At 42.1% G+C, this 18,924-nt stretch overlaps 1 protein-coding gene across 2 annotated transcripts in view; it reads right to left on the bottom strand.

Annotated features, from left to right (window-relative positions):
- Positions 1–18,924, bottom strand: part of slc22a23a (solute carrier family 22 member 23a) — a 39,175-nt gene that overhangs the window by 6,992 nt on the left and 13,259 nt on the right. For both annotated transcript variants that reach the window (XR_015102935.1, XM_086130103.1), the window contains exons 4-9: positions 9,561–9,729; positions 6,455–6,582; positions 4,402–4,504; positions 2,356–2,591; positions 1,168–1,200; positions 776–899 (exon numbers count right to left, since the gene is read on the bottom strand). Coding sequence is in view for 1 of the 2 variants with exons in the window: in XM_086130103.1 (XP_085986229.1) it covers positions 776–899; positions 1,168–1,200; positions 2,356–2,591; positions 4,402–4,504; positions 6,455–6,582; positions 9,561–9,729 (793 nt within the window). In the remaining variant the exon portion in view is untranslated. The remainder of the gene's footprint in view (positions 1–775; positions 900–1,167; positions 1,201–2,355; positions 2,592–4,401; positions 4,505–6,454; positions 6,583–9,560; positions 9,730–18,924) is intronic.

The following is an 18,924-nucleotide window of genomic DNA, read 5'->3' as shown; positions in this document are numbered from 1 at the left end:
GTCAGTCTACAGCATTCAACCAGGAGAAAACCTGTGGAAGGAAGGAGAGCTTGGATTTTCCAAGGCGGAGTCTAGAAATTAAATGATTTCAAAAGAGGCTCTACCCACATAATTAATAAACAAGCTACACAAATTACAGCCTGTTTATTGCTTTGTGATTTATCAAGTGATTATTTGATCCCCTGCTGGATTGGAGTCCGTTGTGACATATTTTAAAGCCCGTTCGAGACAACAAAAGAGTGCTGCAGCACCACTTCATTTTCCAGCCGGCGCGACTTGCAATGCACCAGGTGGCGCCCTTCACGCACTTTGGAAAAAGACGGCACACTTTCCGTCTGGCCACATACAGTCAAGCTCATGCAGTGCTCAGAGGCGATTTGTCCAAGCTGTCGCCTTCATGTGACAACCATGTGGACAAAAGAGGATTCTCGGGGAACGTGCTCAATTATGCCAACCCAGTGAGCAGCAAATCCATTCAAGAGGGCTGAAGTCACTTTTGCATCTCACTCGTGTTGCTTGTCCTTGATTTACACAGCAGGAATTTTGCTCCATCTGTACATAAGTGGCAATGCGACTAAGCTATGCCAATGCAGTAAAAAGTCTTAACTACACAAGCAAACTGTATTTCTGGGCCACACATAGAAAGCATTTCAATGAAAAAAAAAAGCCTTCTGAAGGGTCAACAGGTCTATGAAAAAATATCATATAACACCCCCGGGATGTAGACCCCGTCGGGTTCACAAAGCTGTGGTGGTCTGGTCCCAAGGGGCTTTACCTGATAACGGTGGGTGTGATCTCAGCACAGAAGAAGATGCTCAGGTTGCTGACGGCATGGGACGAGAACATCCCGATGATGGAGAAGGCGATGGAGAAATTCTTCTTGAGAGTGCCTGAGCTATCTAAACAGATATTCAAGCATGTGTGTTAGTTCGGTCTCATTTCATTTTTTTTACATGCATCACTACAACAAAAATACCAATTTTCTGCAGATAGCACTGGAGTGGAGTATTTTTAGACTGTGGCAGCACATCAAGCCTCTAGGGGCGCTCTAGCAGCACAAATGGATTTGGCCCTATTTTGTTTTTCTGTGACGTGAAGTGCAATGAGTCCAGTCAGCCGTTACTTAAGCGACCAAAACTTGATTATAATCATGCAAAATACGCTTACCAATATTGAGATGGGTGCTGTACTTTCCGAGCACTGAAAGACACATCAGGAGAAAGGGTGCATCAGTCGTAAGGCGCACACACACACACAAAATATAAATACGAAAAAATGACTATGAGAAAAGCTTGTCACAACACAAATGTGCAATGCAACACAATGATGTGTTGACACGGGCTGAACATTAAGTCACCTGTAACTGAGTAAACGGATTCATGTCTTGTTGGTACACATTGACCACCCAAACCGTTTGCAGTGGTGTCCAAACGCTCATTATGAGCAGCTGACATGAGCACAAGACACGCCTCGTTGTGCAAGCACTGGACATTTCATTCGCTAAGCCTGCATAATCACATTTTAAAACGACTCAAAATAGGAAAAACTGAAAGCTAATTATCGACAATCATAATAACAAACCTACCATACGTCCTCAAAACTCGGCCTGCTGTAGAATGGACTATGAATACTCATAATCTTTCGATAATTTAATATTTACGGCACAACAATCTGACAATAAACAGTACACTGCTCCATATTTTATACTGCTATCATTGCGTCTAATACAATTTGAGTTCCAAATAACATTTTTGTGAGTTGTTTTCTTTTTAAATGAAATATATATATTTTTAAATGTATCAATAAATAACATTTACAACAAAAAAAAGTCACTAACTGTGGGTTGGAAGAGACAATAAGGAATACATTTGACTCGATCGTTCCTTTGTTATTCTTTTAAATTATTGTTACGTCAAATTGGTATCAAGCAAAACTTATTTTGAGTTTTTCAATAGGCAAAGAAAACATGAAAAATAAAGACAATAAAATATATTCGCACCCTCGAACAATGCCAAATCCATTCACTAATTTCAGTGTCAATTATTTGTGTACACCCCCCTCATATTTATTCAGTCGCACTTTCTGCAACTGAATAAATTATTGAGGAAAAAAATCGTACTGTTAAATGAATATGGAGACAAAAAGGCAAAAAAAATCTAATACAGTACCAGCTATTATTTGGGATCTCACTATAGAGAGTATTTATAATTACCATTATTAAAAACAATGGGGGGACGGAGGGGGTGGGGTCAATATATCCAAAAACCTCTTACAATATTAGACCCATTGTTGAATCAAGTGTCAAAACTGCAAAAGCATTTGATTGATTGAACGTGATCCTCGGTGAGAACTCACAGTTGGGTAGGCCGAGCTGCAGTAACGATGCCAAGGCGGTGATGATCATGAACATGAGGAGACCGCCGCGCCGACCCATCAGGCCCACCGCCGGGCACAGCGCCAGGCAGGACGCCACCGCAATGCCCGCCATGGTGTAATAGTCGGCGTAGAAGTCGTGAAACATGGTGGTTTCCTGGGCCTCCGGGTCCATCATGCTGCGTGCGAAGCAGTGGTGGATCCCGTAGCCTGTTAGCCTGCACACATTGGAAAAGAAATACAGTGAAACTCCTGTACAACGAAACATATATGGGCGAAAATACCCCCTAGTGTGAAAAAATCATCATGCATTAACACCATTCCCAATCTCCTGCCCTCCATGAAGCGAAAAAACCCCCTTTTGCGTTATACAAAATCTTTTTCTCTGCTCTTGCCTCGCAACGAGATTCGCTACAACGAAGTCTAATCCAACAGCGACTTCCACTGCTTCGTTCGGAAACGGCAACAGCAACCACCACACTTGTTTAAACATGGGCAGTAGTCCAGGAAGTATTTGTTATAGTTTCAGACGCAGCAAGAACATTGCATTGCTAAAATGGCTACAAAATGGACCGTTGGATGTCAAGCAGCTAAGACAATAAGAGCTCTGATGCTGGATGAGAGGGTAAAAGTGATCAAAATGAAAGACGGAGGAAGCAAAATAAAAGACATTATCCAAGAAATTGGTGTAGGTGAAAGTGAATGCTGATCGTAAATTTCGCAATTTCTTTCCCTTTTTTTCTTTTTAGACTGACTAAATGAAGTGTCAAATAAGTGTATGCTCATACTTATGCACTATTGGAATAAAAATAAAGAGAACACATGTTTGTGTGTGTGTGTGTGTGTGAGAGTTTACATCTGAGATCAAATTTGCTACAGTGAAAAACCCCTGTTGTGATTTTTTAGCTGCAAACATGATTTCGTTGTAGAGGAGTTTAACTGTATCTACAATACAGTACATGCATTTTTTTAAAAATTAAATAAAAATACAGATTGTAAATTACCCTAAAACTTGCAATAGGAAACACGCGTGATGTTGCGCAAGATGTGTTGATTCAACCCCATCTAATAAAAGGACATTTCAAAGTCCACTGCGCTTCTGTGTAATCCGACGCAATCCACAATGTACTCTGTCAACACGCACATGTTGACACACAAGCAAACACATCCTGCGCAGCAGAACACACAAAAGCATAAGCGGCGCTCCCACCTTGCCTGTCTGCGTTTGTGTGTGTGACTAAAGTTTCATAAGGACGGCCGCTCATGTAAAATTTACGCCGACTTCAGGAGTCAGTGACGCGATACGCCGTGGTGAGTGTCTGTACGTGCTCAAGAGCAGGTCAGGGATGGAGGGAAGAGCAGATAGCGTGGTAGAAATGGAAAGAAAGTGCTCTTCTTGAAAGACAAAATAGAATTGAGGAGCGGTGATATATGGGTATAAGTACAGAGGGATTGAATTTGCGAGTGAACAGTGGAATCCAAGATGGATTGAGATTTGCCCCACCAACGCAAGCTCGTCACCGTTAAAAACCGGTGACATATACACACGCCCATGTCTGCTCCAACGACAACTAAACACATTCAAAAATAACTGCACCACAGAGAAAGACCGTGAGATCGAGTAGAAATTTGCTATTGGTGACGTGCCTGTCAGTAAATAAGCAAAATAATTGCTGATGGTAGCCAGTGGAGTCTATGCAGCGGTTACAAAAGATTCAGGACCACATAAATGCAACGTAACATGACCTATTTGCATTATATATGTGCTGGTATTATTGCTTACTTCTGCTTAATGCTAGTATGTATTGAATGTAAAGACCGTCATCTGGATACTATATGTGACTCAAAATGTACATGAACATCGACTGTTCAAAACAAACAAACAAAAATCTGACAGATTGTAGCTCTTAAATGGAAATTGGCAAACTGAATTTACAGTGTTAATCTCGCCTAAATTGAGTGAGTGTGGCACACGGACCCCCCCCCCCCCCCCCGGCCCCCTCTCCCAAAAAAAAAAAACCCACTTACGAGTTGACGCAGAGCACAACAATATTCTTCCACAGGTTCCTCGTTCGGGCCATTTTCACGATGCACGTCTTTTTGGGCTTGCGTTGAAGAGCTCTCTGCAATTCTGGGAACACAAAAATTCAAATCACGGAGCAGTCAGATGGAATCTTGACATTAATTACAATGTATACAATGACAATTAATACGTTGGACTGAAAACCGTTTTACTTCACTGTATTTCACTCAGCTCTTTTCAATTAGGTTGGGACTCAAAGGAAACTATAAAGAAACAACTTTATAATCCATCTGGACCACAGTAAGCAGGTGTAGCAAGAGTAGCAAGGCGGCCTTGCAGAACGCAATGTGTGTAATTTTGTTGCATGCTTTAAATGGGGGGGAAAATGCCCCAGACTGGTCATAAAATACTCGGGATGCAACATTACCAAGACTAGAATTTACTGACATTGCAGTACTTGCAGATACAGAGTACCTGATAATGCCTCCAAGGTGTCATGAGCAGCGCGGAGCACAATAGGCGAGACAACTTGTGGCGAGTTAAGAACACATCAAACATTTTGAAAAGCTTCACTTCCATTCGACTGCTAAGTATTGTCACCTGTGTTACCCTGAAAGTATCTCTATACGGCTCACGTGGCATGGCAGGCTGGGGAAGTGGTATCGGTGTCGTAGCATCAGAGTATTTTGATGAATCGAAGGAGTACAAGCATAGAGTACTGCCATTACTGTACTGGCGTAGGTGCATCCCAATACAAAACAAAATTGAAATCCAGTGTCAGTGCAGACTAATTCAAGGACCAGAGATGATGTCACACACACACACACACACGTCCGAGTTGTTCCCCAACAGTATCGTGCCACCCCGTAATAGAGAGTGCGAAGTTCCCAATACAAACTTACCAAAATGAGCATGTGTGCTCGCACCGGTGCTGCTTTGAAAGACAGGTGTGATACTTCACTGAGCAGTTTCTAAGAAAAGGTACCACCCAGGAGGGGTTATTAAAGAAGAAATGGCACCTACAGGATGTGTTTGGTTGCCGGTGAAACACACGTCACACTTTGCGCTTCGGCGTTTCCATGCATGTGAACTTGGGGCATGTGACAACATTCCAGAAACCAGTGCCTGCAGGGTTATCGCTGACCGGATCGCTCAGCTTTTACATTGATCCCCATGGCCAAGCTGCAAACTTCCCAGCGAGACGCTCGAGGCTAAAGATCAGTGCGGCATTGACTGCACTCTTCAATTGATTGTTCCGCATGTGGCTGCATCAGAGCTTTTTAAAAAGCTACAATGAAATGCAGTATCCAAGGACGTCAGAAGAAAACACGAGTCTAGAAGGTCCAGAAATCAACATACAGTTGGCGGAAATATTCCTCATACAACGCCGATATTTTTTTAATATCACGTATGATGTACAAAATGGAACGCTTTTACCACCATTCAAAACATTTCTAGGTCACAAATATTTAAAAAAAAAAACAATAAATAAAATAAATAAGTAACATTTTAAAAAAGAAAAGAAAAAAATTACAGAATAATCAAGGCTTCAGATTGCGTTTTTTTTCCTAGTATTCTTATGCTGCTGCGCAAAACTTGTTACTTTTGGCACCATTATTCGTAATCTGGAAATGTCTGGTCCGTGGTGAAACGAGCACTCCCCAAAGTTGGATGTCAAACAGAAACAATATTGCAACCTGTTGTCGGTGCAACCATCCTGTCAATTTCTGCCGACGAACCAAATCAGCATCAAAATAAGTTGCAAAGAAGTATGAAACGTCGACAGCACACTTTGTTGCTAAAGTGGGTTCAAGGGTTCGACCCCTCACCCGTCTGCCCACCTGAGCTGTGATAAAACGAAGCAAGTCCTCGTGTGGCAATAATATAGCGTTCGGCGTCTTCTTCTACCTGAGGAGTGGCCCATTGCCATGGCAACCAGACAGGAAACTGATCTAATGGTCTCACTTGGGCCTTTTTGCAGGAAAGCGCCGCTGCAATGCACCTCTCTGCTGATTTCTGTTCAATATTTCATTTCATTTATTTATTTATTTTGTTTACCTGCGAGGATGTTGTCCGGGTCCTGCTGCATGTTGACGCAGTTCTTCTTAGCGATGTGTCCCATGATCCACTTGGAGCGGCAATACTGCTGCGTGGCCAGCAGCCAACGCAGTGACTCAGGGAAGATCCTGACAAGCAGACGAGAGTGAAATCCTCGCTCATCGGTCGCGACAAACGAGTCCGAAACCTCATTTTCAAGCGGGATGAGGTTACTCACCGAGAGGATGGACTATTCAACCTCATTTTTCATATCTGCAGCGGCAGATTTAGCTCAAAATGAAAAGCGGGAGGAAATCTTTCCTAGTGCACTCGATTCTTCTGTCCCATCTACACCATTTTTTTTCTGCTTTGAGCTGCCATGTTCTGCTTTAGCTCACATATGATGACAGTAATGTGCAGTGGAGGCAGAAGTATCTTATTGTTCGATGTAGAATACTAGATATAAATCTACATTTTAAGCTTTATTTCTATGTATGCCTTTGTAAAGGATTTATTCGTCTTGCACAGAACCTGTATTATGTGAATTATCGTATTTTCCCGACTATAAATCGCAGTATTTTTTCATAGTTTGGCCGGGGGTGCGATTTATACTCTGGTGCGATTTATGTGTTAAATTATTAACACATTATTTTGTCATTTCACATGTTATTTTCACATTAAACCACAAGAGGGCGCTTTAGGCAGGTGTTGATAAATCGATGATGATTCTGACGTAAGTGACGTAAAAGAGGAAGCGCCGCATCGCATCTTCTATCGCAGTAGTTGGCGGAGTTGCTTAAAAGTGACACGGAGGATGAATATTTCTTTGGATTTAGTGATTAGGAGTGACACGGATGGTTTGGTAAACTTGCTAGAATGTTCTTTATGCTATAGTTATCTGGATAACTCTGAATATGTAACGTGAACATACCAGGCACGTTCTCAGTTCGATGTTTATGCGTTATGTAACGCTAGCATATCGTACACTTATTCATGGTGTTGTTCTCTTTATCATTTTTATTTTAAATTGCCTTTCACGATGACATGTCTGTTCTTGGTGTTGGATTTTATCAAATAAATGTCCCCAAAAACGCGACTTATACTCCAGTGCGATTCGGACTCCAGTGGGGTTTTTCTCTTCTTTATTATGCATTTTATGGCTGGTGCGACCTATTCGCGGGAGCGATTTATAATTGATCGTAATTATAATCCAAAAAATAGAAACATATTCCAAATAACAACTCTGCAAGGCTGTGGAGTCATCGACGTTGGGAAGAAACCTTGAATTCATCGTCAGTGAGGTGCTTCTGTTTTGGTTAGAAACACAGCTCAAATAGGCCTGGTATGCACATAATAGTGCCTTGAAACTGAAATAATTACAATTGGTCCCTATTTTTTTAGTGATGGAAATAAGGAGCCGTCTATTGGAGCGAGGTGTTTATTTGCCCTAAGTGGCTGGCACAGCAACAGTCGAACAATATTTGCCTGACGCCCGCAGTACATCATCCCTCTCTAAAGAGGAAAGCCCCAGCAGTCAGCTGAGCCCACTCGTGTGCATTAAGATCTCCAATATTGATATTTGATCAGAGTAGCCCTTTCAAGAGCTCCTGAGCGTAACCACCTTTAGTTGCACAGGTAGGCCTTGGAGGAACGCCAAACGTCAGCATACGCACGACCATAAAATCTAATTCCCTCTAAGTTTGTCGACCTCAGCAGTGTACATATAGTACAAGACGGAGTGCGCTGACGGATTCCAGTCTCGGGCAAGGTCACTAGAAAGTGAACAAATTCGTGTAACGTTGAATTACACACAAGAACATGTCTCCTTTTTATTTTTAAGTATTTGCAGTCTGGACTGCAAGGGACCGAACACAACATTAAAGAACAAAACGAAGCAGCACTGCACATGATTGCCAATGCGTCCGCGCCGCCACATGTAGGGGTCCACCTAACAATCGACAAGTATTATTCTCAGTTTTGGGGGGAAAATAGAATCCATGCTGCTTTGTGAGGGCTCATATGCGCTTCTCAGTTTGCAGTGAATTTTTTTGGCTTTTGTGGTTTGAAGTGCAGCCACCCATGGCTCTGTCGCCAGTCATCATGACATTAAAATACATACTTTGTAGTACAGTGAAACTGCTCTACAACATAACCTATATGGGCGAAAATACCCCCTAATGTGAAAAAAATGTTATGCATGAAAGCCATTCCCACTTTTCTGCCCCCCCCACAACGAAAAATCCCCCTGTTCCGTTATACGAAATCTTTTTCTCTGCTCTTGCCTCGCAACGAGATTCACTACAACAAAAACAAGCCTTCCGTAAAAGTCTAATCCAACCTCAGCATGCCACAGCGACCTCTACTGCTTCATTCGGAAACGGCAACAGCAACCACTACACTGGTTTAAACATGTGCAGTAGTACAGGAAGTTATTTGTTTCAGACGCAGCACGAACGTTGCATTGCTAAAATGGCGAAAGAAAACGGACCTTTGCATACCAAGGGGTTAAGAAAAGAAAAGCTTTAACGCTTGAAGACAGGATAAAGGTCATAAAAATGAAAGATGGAGGAAGCAAAAAAAAATTGATGTAAGTGAAAGTAAATGCTGATCGTAAATTTCGCAATTTTTTCCCCTTTTTTTCTTTCTACGCTGGATATATGAAGTGTCAAATAAGTGTATGCTCATATTTATGCACTATTGGAATAAAAATAAAAAGTACACATGCACATTTTTTGTGTGTGTTCGTGTTTACATCTGAGATAAAATTTGCGACAGTGAAAAGTCCCCAGTTGTGAAAAATTTCTTGCTGTAAACATGATTTCATTGTAGAGGAGTTTCACTGTATATGGAATGAGGAGCCAAACTCTCAAATAGGTGAATTTCCGCAAGAAAAGAAATAAGGTCTGTACAGGTTTGACCCATGAGGTAACCTATGTCAGAGATTTGTTATCAAGACGCCTTGGAACCATTTTAAATGGTGAAATGAAAACATAACATAGCCATTAATTCACATGACATTGTTTCACTCAGGTCGTATAATGGCCCACTCGTGCCTCAACATGAAAAGGATTTTTTTTTTTATAAATGAACTGAAAAATTTGCAGCGAGGACCTGGGTCACAACTTACCAGATGTAGGACAGCATAAGCAGCAGGGGGCAGATGATGACGGCCTGGAGCACCTGCCAATCACGGCACAGGTAAGCCACACCTGGCATCAGCAACTGGCCGCCCAGCATGACGAAACTGGCCACCATGGTCATGGAGAAGCGCCAACCTGGCAGGCACAGCTCGATCCCTGCTCGGGGGGACCCAAAACAAAACAAGGAAACAAGGTGAATATGTGAGTGAGTACAACAGCGAATGGTAACCATGGGCTCAGGTTGATGAGTCATGCGCCAAAACAAGAAATACTGTTGATCATCGCAGGCTCACAGGTACTGACATGAATTTTCAAGATGATGTCATTCTTAGGAAAACACCTCCAAATCGAAGGAATGATACATTGATTGCCCCGCCTTTTTATGTCTTCTACTGTTTTTTTACCATGACTCCCAGGTAACATTTGCATTCCGACAAAACTAGCACAGACCCTAGTTTTAAAAACAAAACACCCGTGCCAAGCAGCCCTGAAAGCCAACAATAGGACGAGAATACTTTAATTATCTCCAATAAATCAGCAGATGCTGTTATTGTGAGACTGAACATAGCAGCACAGTGCACTGTTGTGAGGGGATGAAGGGGAAAAAAAGTGTCCTTGTGCTCATTTGTCCACTATTAGAATGGCACCAATTCATTCCAGCATTTGCATTCACACCACACAGGCTGCAAGTCACCACAGACAGCGAAGTCCTTTCGTGGCCGCAGTGGGATGGCTTCAAAACACAGCCCAGAGGGCGAACGGTACAGTATCAGCGGTGTTCATCCATCCATCTTCTTGAACGTCACTTTCACTGCTTGCCCAGAATGTGAACTCTCTCCAAAACGGGCTTTGTAAGGTGACAGAGGTCAACGTAAGAAGGTGGGTGTCGGGGCGAGCGATCCCGCTCGTTTCCAGCATAAAAGGACTGGAATTTCAATTAGGATGTCCCCCGCCTTCGGCGGGCACGAATTATGCTCTCTGTTGGCGGACACCGTCACAGCTAGAATGACGGGGCCAATGAGAGGCGAGCGGGCCGATGGGTCCGGGACCCGCTGAGTCTGACCCGACTCAAGACGGTTCACTGCTCGCGGCCTGCATGGGATTAGAATTCCTCATCTTGGCGGAGGGCATCATGTGCAACAAACGGGCCAGACAGCGCACACAGATGCAAGAATATACACGCGTCACTTTGGTATGAAACCGTACGATGATGACCGAATGTTCAAAAGACAAACGCAAAAACAGTGAAAACAAAAGCAGCCTTAAGCGCCTTACACTTCACGTTGACCCTAATCTTCAGATCGCTGGGTCAGCATTCGCACAATGTTGAGCTTGAGCTAGTGCCCAACTGACATAAATCCCTTGCTAACCAAAATTACCATATCTCACGCCACAAACTCGAAAGACTTGCCTGCAAGTTCTCGAGAATGACATACCAATCAGCGCACTCTGCCTTGTTACGTTACATGAAAGGAAATGAAAACGTCTCGATCACGGGCTTCATCTAATTGGTTCTATTTTGGGCGGAAAGGAAAGGAAACGTTTCATTCAAGAAAATGGTTTTACAAACTTTTAGATCTTGCATCTGAGTGGTGATGGTGCAAAACGCAAAGGCAGTAACACAGTCAGTATACTGTATTTATATGTACATTTATATTTACTTCTAGTCTCCCCTTAAATAATGAATCAAATAAAATGGATAGTGATTAGAAAGAGTAACAAGCTATCTCAGTTCAAAGACATCCCACATGGGCAGAGCCCAGCTGCTAACCAAAACAGCAGCACCAAGCAAGGCATGTCAAGTCCTTCGGTTTAATTGAAGTGTCGCAAATACGCCCGCACGTGCATGTTGTTAATGAGTGCAAAGCATTAAACATAATTTTGTGTTCTGCGGACACTTTATTATCAATTAGACTTGACGTGGTCACACCATCGTGTCTCGATTCTGAGGAGCTACGTCGTTTGTTTGTTCCCACATATTTGTCTCGGTTTATTTTAATATAGAGTACCGGTATTTGTGCCCCCCCCCCCCCCCGAGAAAGGGAGGAAAAAAAAGCTCTTCTCCTAAAAGACAAACCACACGTCTGCAATTCAGTTCATTCACGAAAATAAATGTTATGTTTTTGCAGTCACATGACAATTACAGTGTCATCGATACTGCATTTCGATGCTTTATGGTCGCAAAAGGAAACACTTCTGAATATGAACAATTCGTAGCACAAACTGCCTTTAGGAACATCCATGTCCTCAACTTTCCAAATTCTGCTGTCCTGTACTTTTCCGTCCAACAATGATGTAATCAACTCTACTTCAGAGCCAATTAGCAACGACAATAATCCCAAAAGAAGCTTTGACTGCTTTGCTGACTAGCCAAAGCAGAAAACGAATCGGATACAAGCCACGGCAGACGTCTAGCGCGGCTCAACCGACGAAACTTTTTGTTTGACTCCGCTGACCACGACAAGCGCTCAGTGCCGCCACTTCCTGTACCCACGGTAACCTTTAACTGGTCACATGACGCCGTTTTGGCCATGCAGCTTGTCAGGTTCATTCATCTAACTTTTTGGTCTTTGCCACAAATGTTTGCAGAGATACGTGTCCTTATCTTGAGCCCCACGCGTTGTCGTTGGGCCTTGGAGATAAAATGAGCGAACAGAAAAAAGGCAGTTGTCCGCCTGTGACTAACTGCAAAAACAGTGACGCTTTCAGGGGTTGAGCAATGTGACAAACATTAGCTAAGACACAGCTTGTTGAATCCTTCCGGCTTGTCTTTTGTTTGATCACAAAACCAATGTTTGTCCTCTAAAATGCAACTTAGTCAATCATTAGGTGGAACGAAACAACGTGCGCTGATTGTCCTGCATGTTTGCGGTGGCTATCACACATGTAAATAACATCGAAACAAAATGTGCGTGACATGACATGAAGTGAACTAAAACTCGATTTAACCAAACAACTCGAATGATAAAAGCAAATGATAAACTAAAACATGACACAGCAAAACATGACGCACATCACAAAACAGGACATAATGTAACTTAAAAACATAAAGTGGGGTTTAGTAACATAATTTCAAAAATATCATGAGACACAATGACACTTAACAAGGTCAGAGCACCACGAGGGACATAAACTGAACCAAAAATTATCTGACAAAAAAGGTCATTTAACAGATGTGCATGAATTCAAAAAAAAAAATCCACCAAAAGCGACATCCTATTACTGTATTGGCCCGAATATAAGACGGCCCTGATTATAAGACGACACCATCTTTTTCAAGACTCAACTCAACTCAACTGTATTTATAGAGCACTTTCAAACACTCAAGTTGAGAAAATGCTTTTTGAACACCAAATAAATTTTTATACAGAAAATAATTACAGTACATCTGAAACAAATGATTATAACAATATATTTGAGAGAAAAAGCATGTTATTTTGCATCATTCAAATCCTAATATCTGAACATTTAAATATGTAAAGTGCAATCACATTCGTCAATGAATGGCTTCTGGTTTTTGAAGTGTAAATTACATCACAACTTCTCCTCAGCTGTCGGCTAACCTGGCCGATCTTCGACCCGCTTTTCTCCAGCTTGTCACTACGTTTCTCAATTTTCTGTTATCTCTTCTATTATTTTGTTCTCTTTTATTTCTAACCACTATTTTTTATTTTTCTTCTTCGTGCTACTGCTATATTTATTTTTATTCTTTGTGACAGGGGTTCACGTTGGCGCGGGGAGCCAAGTTAAGCATTCACTTCAATGATATCTGGCGCCATCTAGCGTCGTGAATGGGTATAATTATTATACATTATTATACTATAATGTCAAGACCCCGAATATAAGACGACCCCATTTTTTCAGTCTTATTTCAATGCAAAAAACACTGTCTTATATTCGGGCCAATACAGTACTTTCCCAAGCCATATACTGTATTTAATTTACCGATATAGTCTTGTACAGTCACCACATCTCAGTTTTCGATCATAATCCGTTCCAGAAGGTTGTTCGAAATCCGAAACTATTTTATTAGCCCATGATTAGGGGTGAATACACGATGCAGAAATAACATAAAAACAGTCAGATTTGCGTAAATCACAACAAACACGTCTGCTCACAATGAACACTGCACGAAGAAGCGTCACTTCCTCGTGTAAGGAAGCCGAGAGGAGTCAAGTGGCGTATTCGGGTTTGCTCAATTTGGTCGAAAAACAGTTTTCGGTCGTAATCCGAGTCGTAAAAGTCTCGAATTTCCTATTCGAAAACCGATTTGGTCGAGAACAGAGACATTCGTAAACTAGAGGTTAGACTGTATTTGATTGTGCAGCCGCGATTAAAGACCGGCTCTTCTTTAAGGCTCAAGTCATTGTCGGAAGTGCTCGTCTGCACCAAAGCGAGCTCAGTCATGTGCAATGCTGCTGATGAGTTTTGGCTCGCTGTGACTGACAGGCCAGTGCAGCATTGTCAGCACGGTGCGTATTCCTGATCTGCAGCCAGCCAGCCAGCCAGCCCTGCTGCTCGACTGGATGCCCTACAGATGGAGGAGCTTTTGTGCGAGCGAGGAAAAGTGCTTTGTCAGTGCGAGGAGGGGCTGGAGGAAGAGCCACTGGTAATTTAAATGACATTAAGTATGCGCGCTCTGTTCTCCCTTAATGTTAATTCTTGGTCTTATCAATACATTTGGCATCGTTCTACGCTTCCAACTTTGCGGTTTGGAGGAAGGCCCTTTTCTATTTAACAGTGGCTAACTCATTTGTACACCTTTAATATGGCTTTATAACTAAACAACAATGAAAGTTGGTGACAGTTTGCCACATTAGGAAATTCCGTTTATAGCAGCTCAGTGGCATATATCAAAAAACATCTCAATTTGACTTAATGTGTCCGGTAAATCTCTGGAAGGCTTTTCCGCAACAGTCTTTCACCTTTCAAGATTATATACAAAACAAGGGAAACTCGTTTCGACTTGGCACACAAGTAACCCGAGGCACTGTCGATACCGAGGAGTAATGAAAGGGAGCTATTGACGATTAATAAGGCCATAGCCATTGATCAAGGACGTGATCGACACTGCCAAAAAGCCGCAGGTCACCATCTTTTTAATTCATGTGCTTGAAAGAGTTAGCCATTAAAAAGTGCAGTCAAACACTCAGCTTGGGTGAGTGTTTCCTTTTGAGCGTATTTGTCTGTTTGGACTTTAACCCCCTTCCTCCTACACACACACTTGTTCAATCAGCACAAAAACTTTGCAGGAGTCACCGATACAGAACATTGACCCCGCCCCGAAATAACGTTTTGGAATTTTTTTTCCAATGTGAACCGAGCCCTGACTTCTTTCATTTTTACAATAGCCAAATTAAGATCGCCCGCGTTGATGTGGTCAATCAGTGGATTTCACTCAGGAATTTGAGAGCTAGCTTGAGGTTACATGACACGCTCACAAACAGGAAAGTGTTTTTTTTTTTCCAGCCAGACAGATGAAAGCTGAAGTAGAGTCATAGCAGAAGCAGCTTTGTTGAGCTTGCACGGGCCAAAAGCTCGCACGGAAGGGAACTTTAACCCTCCTTGATAGGGAGAAATCGGCACCTTGACCCATTTATCAAGATGATGACTGAAGAAAAGATTGTAAAGGGTGCGGGGGGCGGGGGGTGTCAAGGACATGGCAAAGTGTATTTGTGTATGATTTCAACCACTCCGCCTGAAAAAGACAATTTGAATGAATTATGGCTTTTTTTTCTTTTAACATGTATTACATGTGAAAATGTGACTTCAGACATTGGTTGAACAAAGTTCATTAAAAATGCAGTCTGTGTGTATCATCTGCAAAAAGAAAAGGAAAAAAAAAGCACAACTACCCGTCCAGTGCAATTGCTCTAATTTCAACCCTCAAAATTGAAATCTAAATACATTTTGCTCTCAAGTTGTGTCGTAAACACAACACACACACACACACACACACACACACACACACAACATGAACATGTTTGAACAGTTGTTCCAGATCATTCACGCCTACGCGTGTCGCTTAATTATCCAAGCTAAGACGAGTACATACAGTATCATGACACCTGTCTGCTCTCATTCAGCAACCACAAAGGAAGCTACCTGTGTGGACAAACAATCATGAAGCCTCATCGCTGCGAGATATCAATTGGTGTGTTAACTTTTCCGCCAGGATGTCCTCAAGCTGCCTGACAACGTGAAAATAACACACAAGTGTTTAAACAGCAGAAGCACTGACATGGGCATTTTTTTTTTCCATTGACCTTGCCCTTTACCCACGACATGCAATGACTCACTATTTAGCAATCAGTCATATTTCTTTATTTATTATAGCTGACGGTACTCTACAAAAGCAAAAATCTCTTCGTCGGTAAAGGGAAAAAAAGCCCGTCATGACACATCCACACAGATTTGTCTGCATTTTCTTCATCCTTCTCACTCACACACACACACACACACACACACACACACACACACACACACACACACACACACACACACACACACACACACACACACACTCGTGTACGAGAGCGAACGTGTGCACAAGTGTGCCCGTTCGGACACGCAAAACAGCAGAGGAGAAATATCGCTTCTGGCGGCCAAGCGACTACACAGACTGCTCGCAGAGCGTAAAACATTCTAAACAAGTGTTTTTTGCTTAATTAAGGGAGGGGCTTATCACGCACAGGCCCCACGAGTGCACGCTTTGAGCACGAAATGGATCATCATCCGCACGGGTGAATTTCCATCCATCGGCTATTTCTTTTTAAACGCTTCATAGCATAAGAAAAACACACATGATAAGTGAGTAAAATTCTGATTCAAAAAACAACGGTGTGATTTTATTGTTACGTTTTGAATTCACTGGAGGTTGAGTGAAATAATATTGGTACCTCATAAGATCGCAGGGGTACCCCATTTGTGGTTGGAAGTTTGCAATTCTTTTTGGTTTGTTTGTTTGAATAGAGAGTTTTTACATTCTACTTTTATGCTTGGCCGTTCATGGAGACTAGTTGGGAATCTGGGATTGTTCTGGGCGAGGAATGTGAAGTGCTGGATGATGCCCAAAAAAAAAAGTGGTGCAGTCTGAGGAGAGCCTGCACACTTCGCTGGCTAACTGCTTAGGCTAGCACACATTGGCGGGTCAGGGTAAAAAAAAAAAAATAATAAAATAAATGGAAAGCTTGCATCAATTCTATAATAAATGGCTGCTTCTTCCTTGCAGCGAAAATAAAAAAAAATCAGCAGCATGACGTTTGATTTCATCACCTTAACTGATACAAAATAAGTGCAAATCACAGGTGAGAAACCTCGTCAGCTATGCCGAGCCTCCACATTCCTTCAACCGCTCTTTATTCAAAGAGGCTGCTTTGCCCGGTTCCCGGCCAGCGTTCCTTCTTTTCCCCGTTCATTCTTTTCCCTGCGTGGCAGATAGCGTCAGGAGCTGTATAAGTGTCACATCGTATCAACAACGTTTGAACTCGTTCTAAAGCCTCAGCACGGCAGGCAAGTCTGACGCAAAGTGTGTGTCCACATTTTCTTGCAGCAGCTGCTTTTTTTTTTTTTAAACCGCCATACATAATGAGTTAGCATCCTGTTTCCTACATTTTCTTCTTCTTTTTTTAAACTTTCTACGGGCCACTACAGCATCAGGATTTGCGTTCTGAGAGCTCTATAATATGTTGCATGTTTTTAAATGCAGCGAGGCCTTAAGATATGACAATGGTGAACGGACTTGCGAGTTGTCATTTGTCAAATTTCCAGATGTTTTTTGCCACTCTCAGTGTAAGTTTACTCAACTAAACATAAAATAAAGCGAACTATACGTGTATTTAAAACAACCACACATCTTATCTTATGGCTATTGCTAACTGAGGAAATGATTGGCATCTATGCGGCTTAGTTAAAACCCTTTGAGCAGACAATCCAGTACAACAGTACTCACATACTGTATTCTTTATCCTCTGCAAAGAGCGATTAAATGAATCTCACTTTGGTTTGAGGCAGGACACACCCCACAGCTTGGTGCCATTATGAATCCCACTTGAGGGTTAGATTGAGATCTGACCTTGTGGAGTTGAGTTCATCGGGTTTTGTGTTTTTGGGGTGTGCAAACTTTGACACTGTGTGCTAAAATCATACGCTACACATTTGAATTTTGCCCATCTCTCAAGTACAGTGCAAATGGTTCAAATTTGGACTGTGACAAATAATTTAAAGCGAGTTACGCACATACCGATGGGCCCAATTTGAGCATGTCCGGTTAAACTCAGATAGCTCATTTCCTGTTTGTTTTCAGGCATGGCTTCTTTAGGCTTTCTCGTGAGTCTTTTTATGACAAACTTGTCGATCAAATTTCCCATCCACTGGATATACGAGACTCATGTCAAGGACTACATTTTTTCTTTTTTTTTGCCCCAACTTTGAGGTGGATGTTACTGAACAGCTTTTTGGAGAGCATGTTCAAAGCGCCACATGCTCGGTCCTTGAATACTCACTGCCTGTTTGGGATGACGTAAAAGGATAAAGTGCAGCATGATAACATGAAGGAGACTTAATTGCACGTGGATTGATGATCAAGGAAGGAAGGGGATTAGTGTTTACATCTCTGCTGTGCACAAACCAACGCCGGGCGATCGCAAACAAATCCAGCCAGAAAAAGACGGTGGCATATTTTTTACCCAGCCTAAACCTCCTAAAACCGTGACGCTTTTTGCAAACTGTGTTGTTTATGGCCACTGTCAACGTTAGTTTTTCAGCGAATGCTTAAAAGGGGAACGCGTGGAGGTCAGACAGGATTGATTCTCCCTACTAATGTGTTATTGAATGACCGTCCCTTCGTCTCAGAGTGCTCGCGGAGTTTTGTCAATACAGATTGGCTCCAGGGTAAATATCAAGTGTCACACAAAAACACATCAGAAATACAGGTAGGCCCACATGGAAAAGACAAAAGCCCATACAAATATTAAAAAAAAAAACAAATAAATAAAAAGCTTCAACAAGCATGTACAGGTGTGCTTCACACTCAAAGGTTAATCCCGACAATAAAATTGCTTCTGTTGAAACCCCACCCCCCCCAAAAAAAACAGCATATGGACATCAAGAAACATTTTTTATACCATTATAAATCAAAATATATGAAGATGTCTTACTGTTTATTGTGCATGTTAAATTGCTCCATGTACAGCACTTTGTATGCAGCGATGGCTGTTTGAAAGTGCTCTATAAATACTGTTGACTTGACTTGACTTGAAGATGTTCAACCCTCTTTACAGCTATAAGCAGCTTTCAAAGTCCTGAGAAGACTTTCTACAACTACAAAAATATTTGTCCACCAAACTGCGG

The sequence above is a fragment of the Hippocampus guttulatus genome, chromosome 14 (assembly GCF_054856545.1).
Source record: "Hippocampus guttulatus isolate MCC_2025c chromosome 14, RoL_Hgut_1.0, whole genome shotgun sequence".
NCBI lineage: Eukaryota > Metazoa > Chordata > Actinopteri > Syngnathiformes > Syngnathidae > Hippocampus > Hippocampus guttulatus.
Note: the sequence above shows the minus strand (reverse complement) of the source record. Positions and strands in the feature narration are given on the sequence as shown.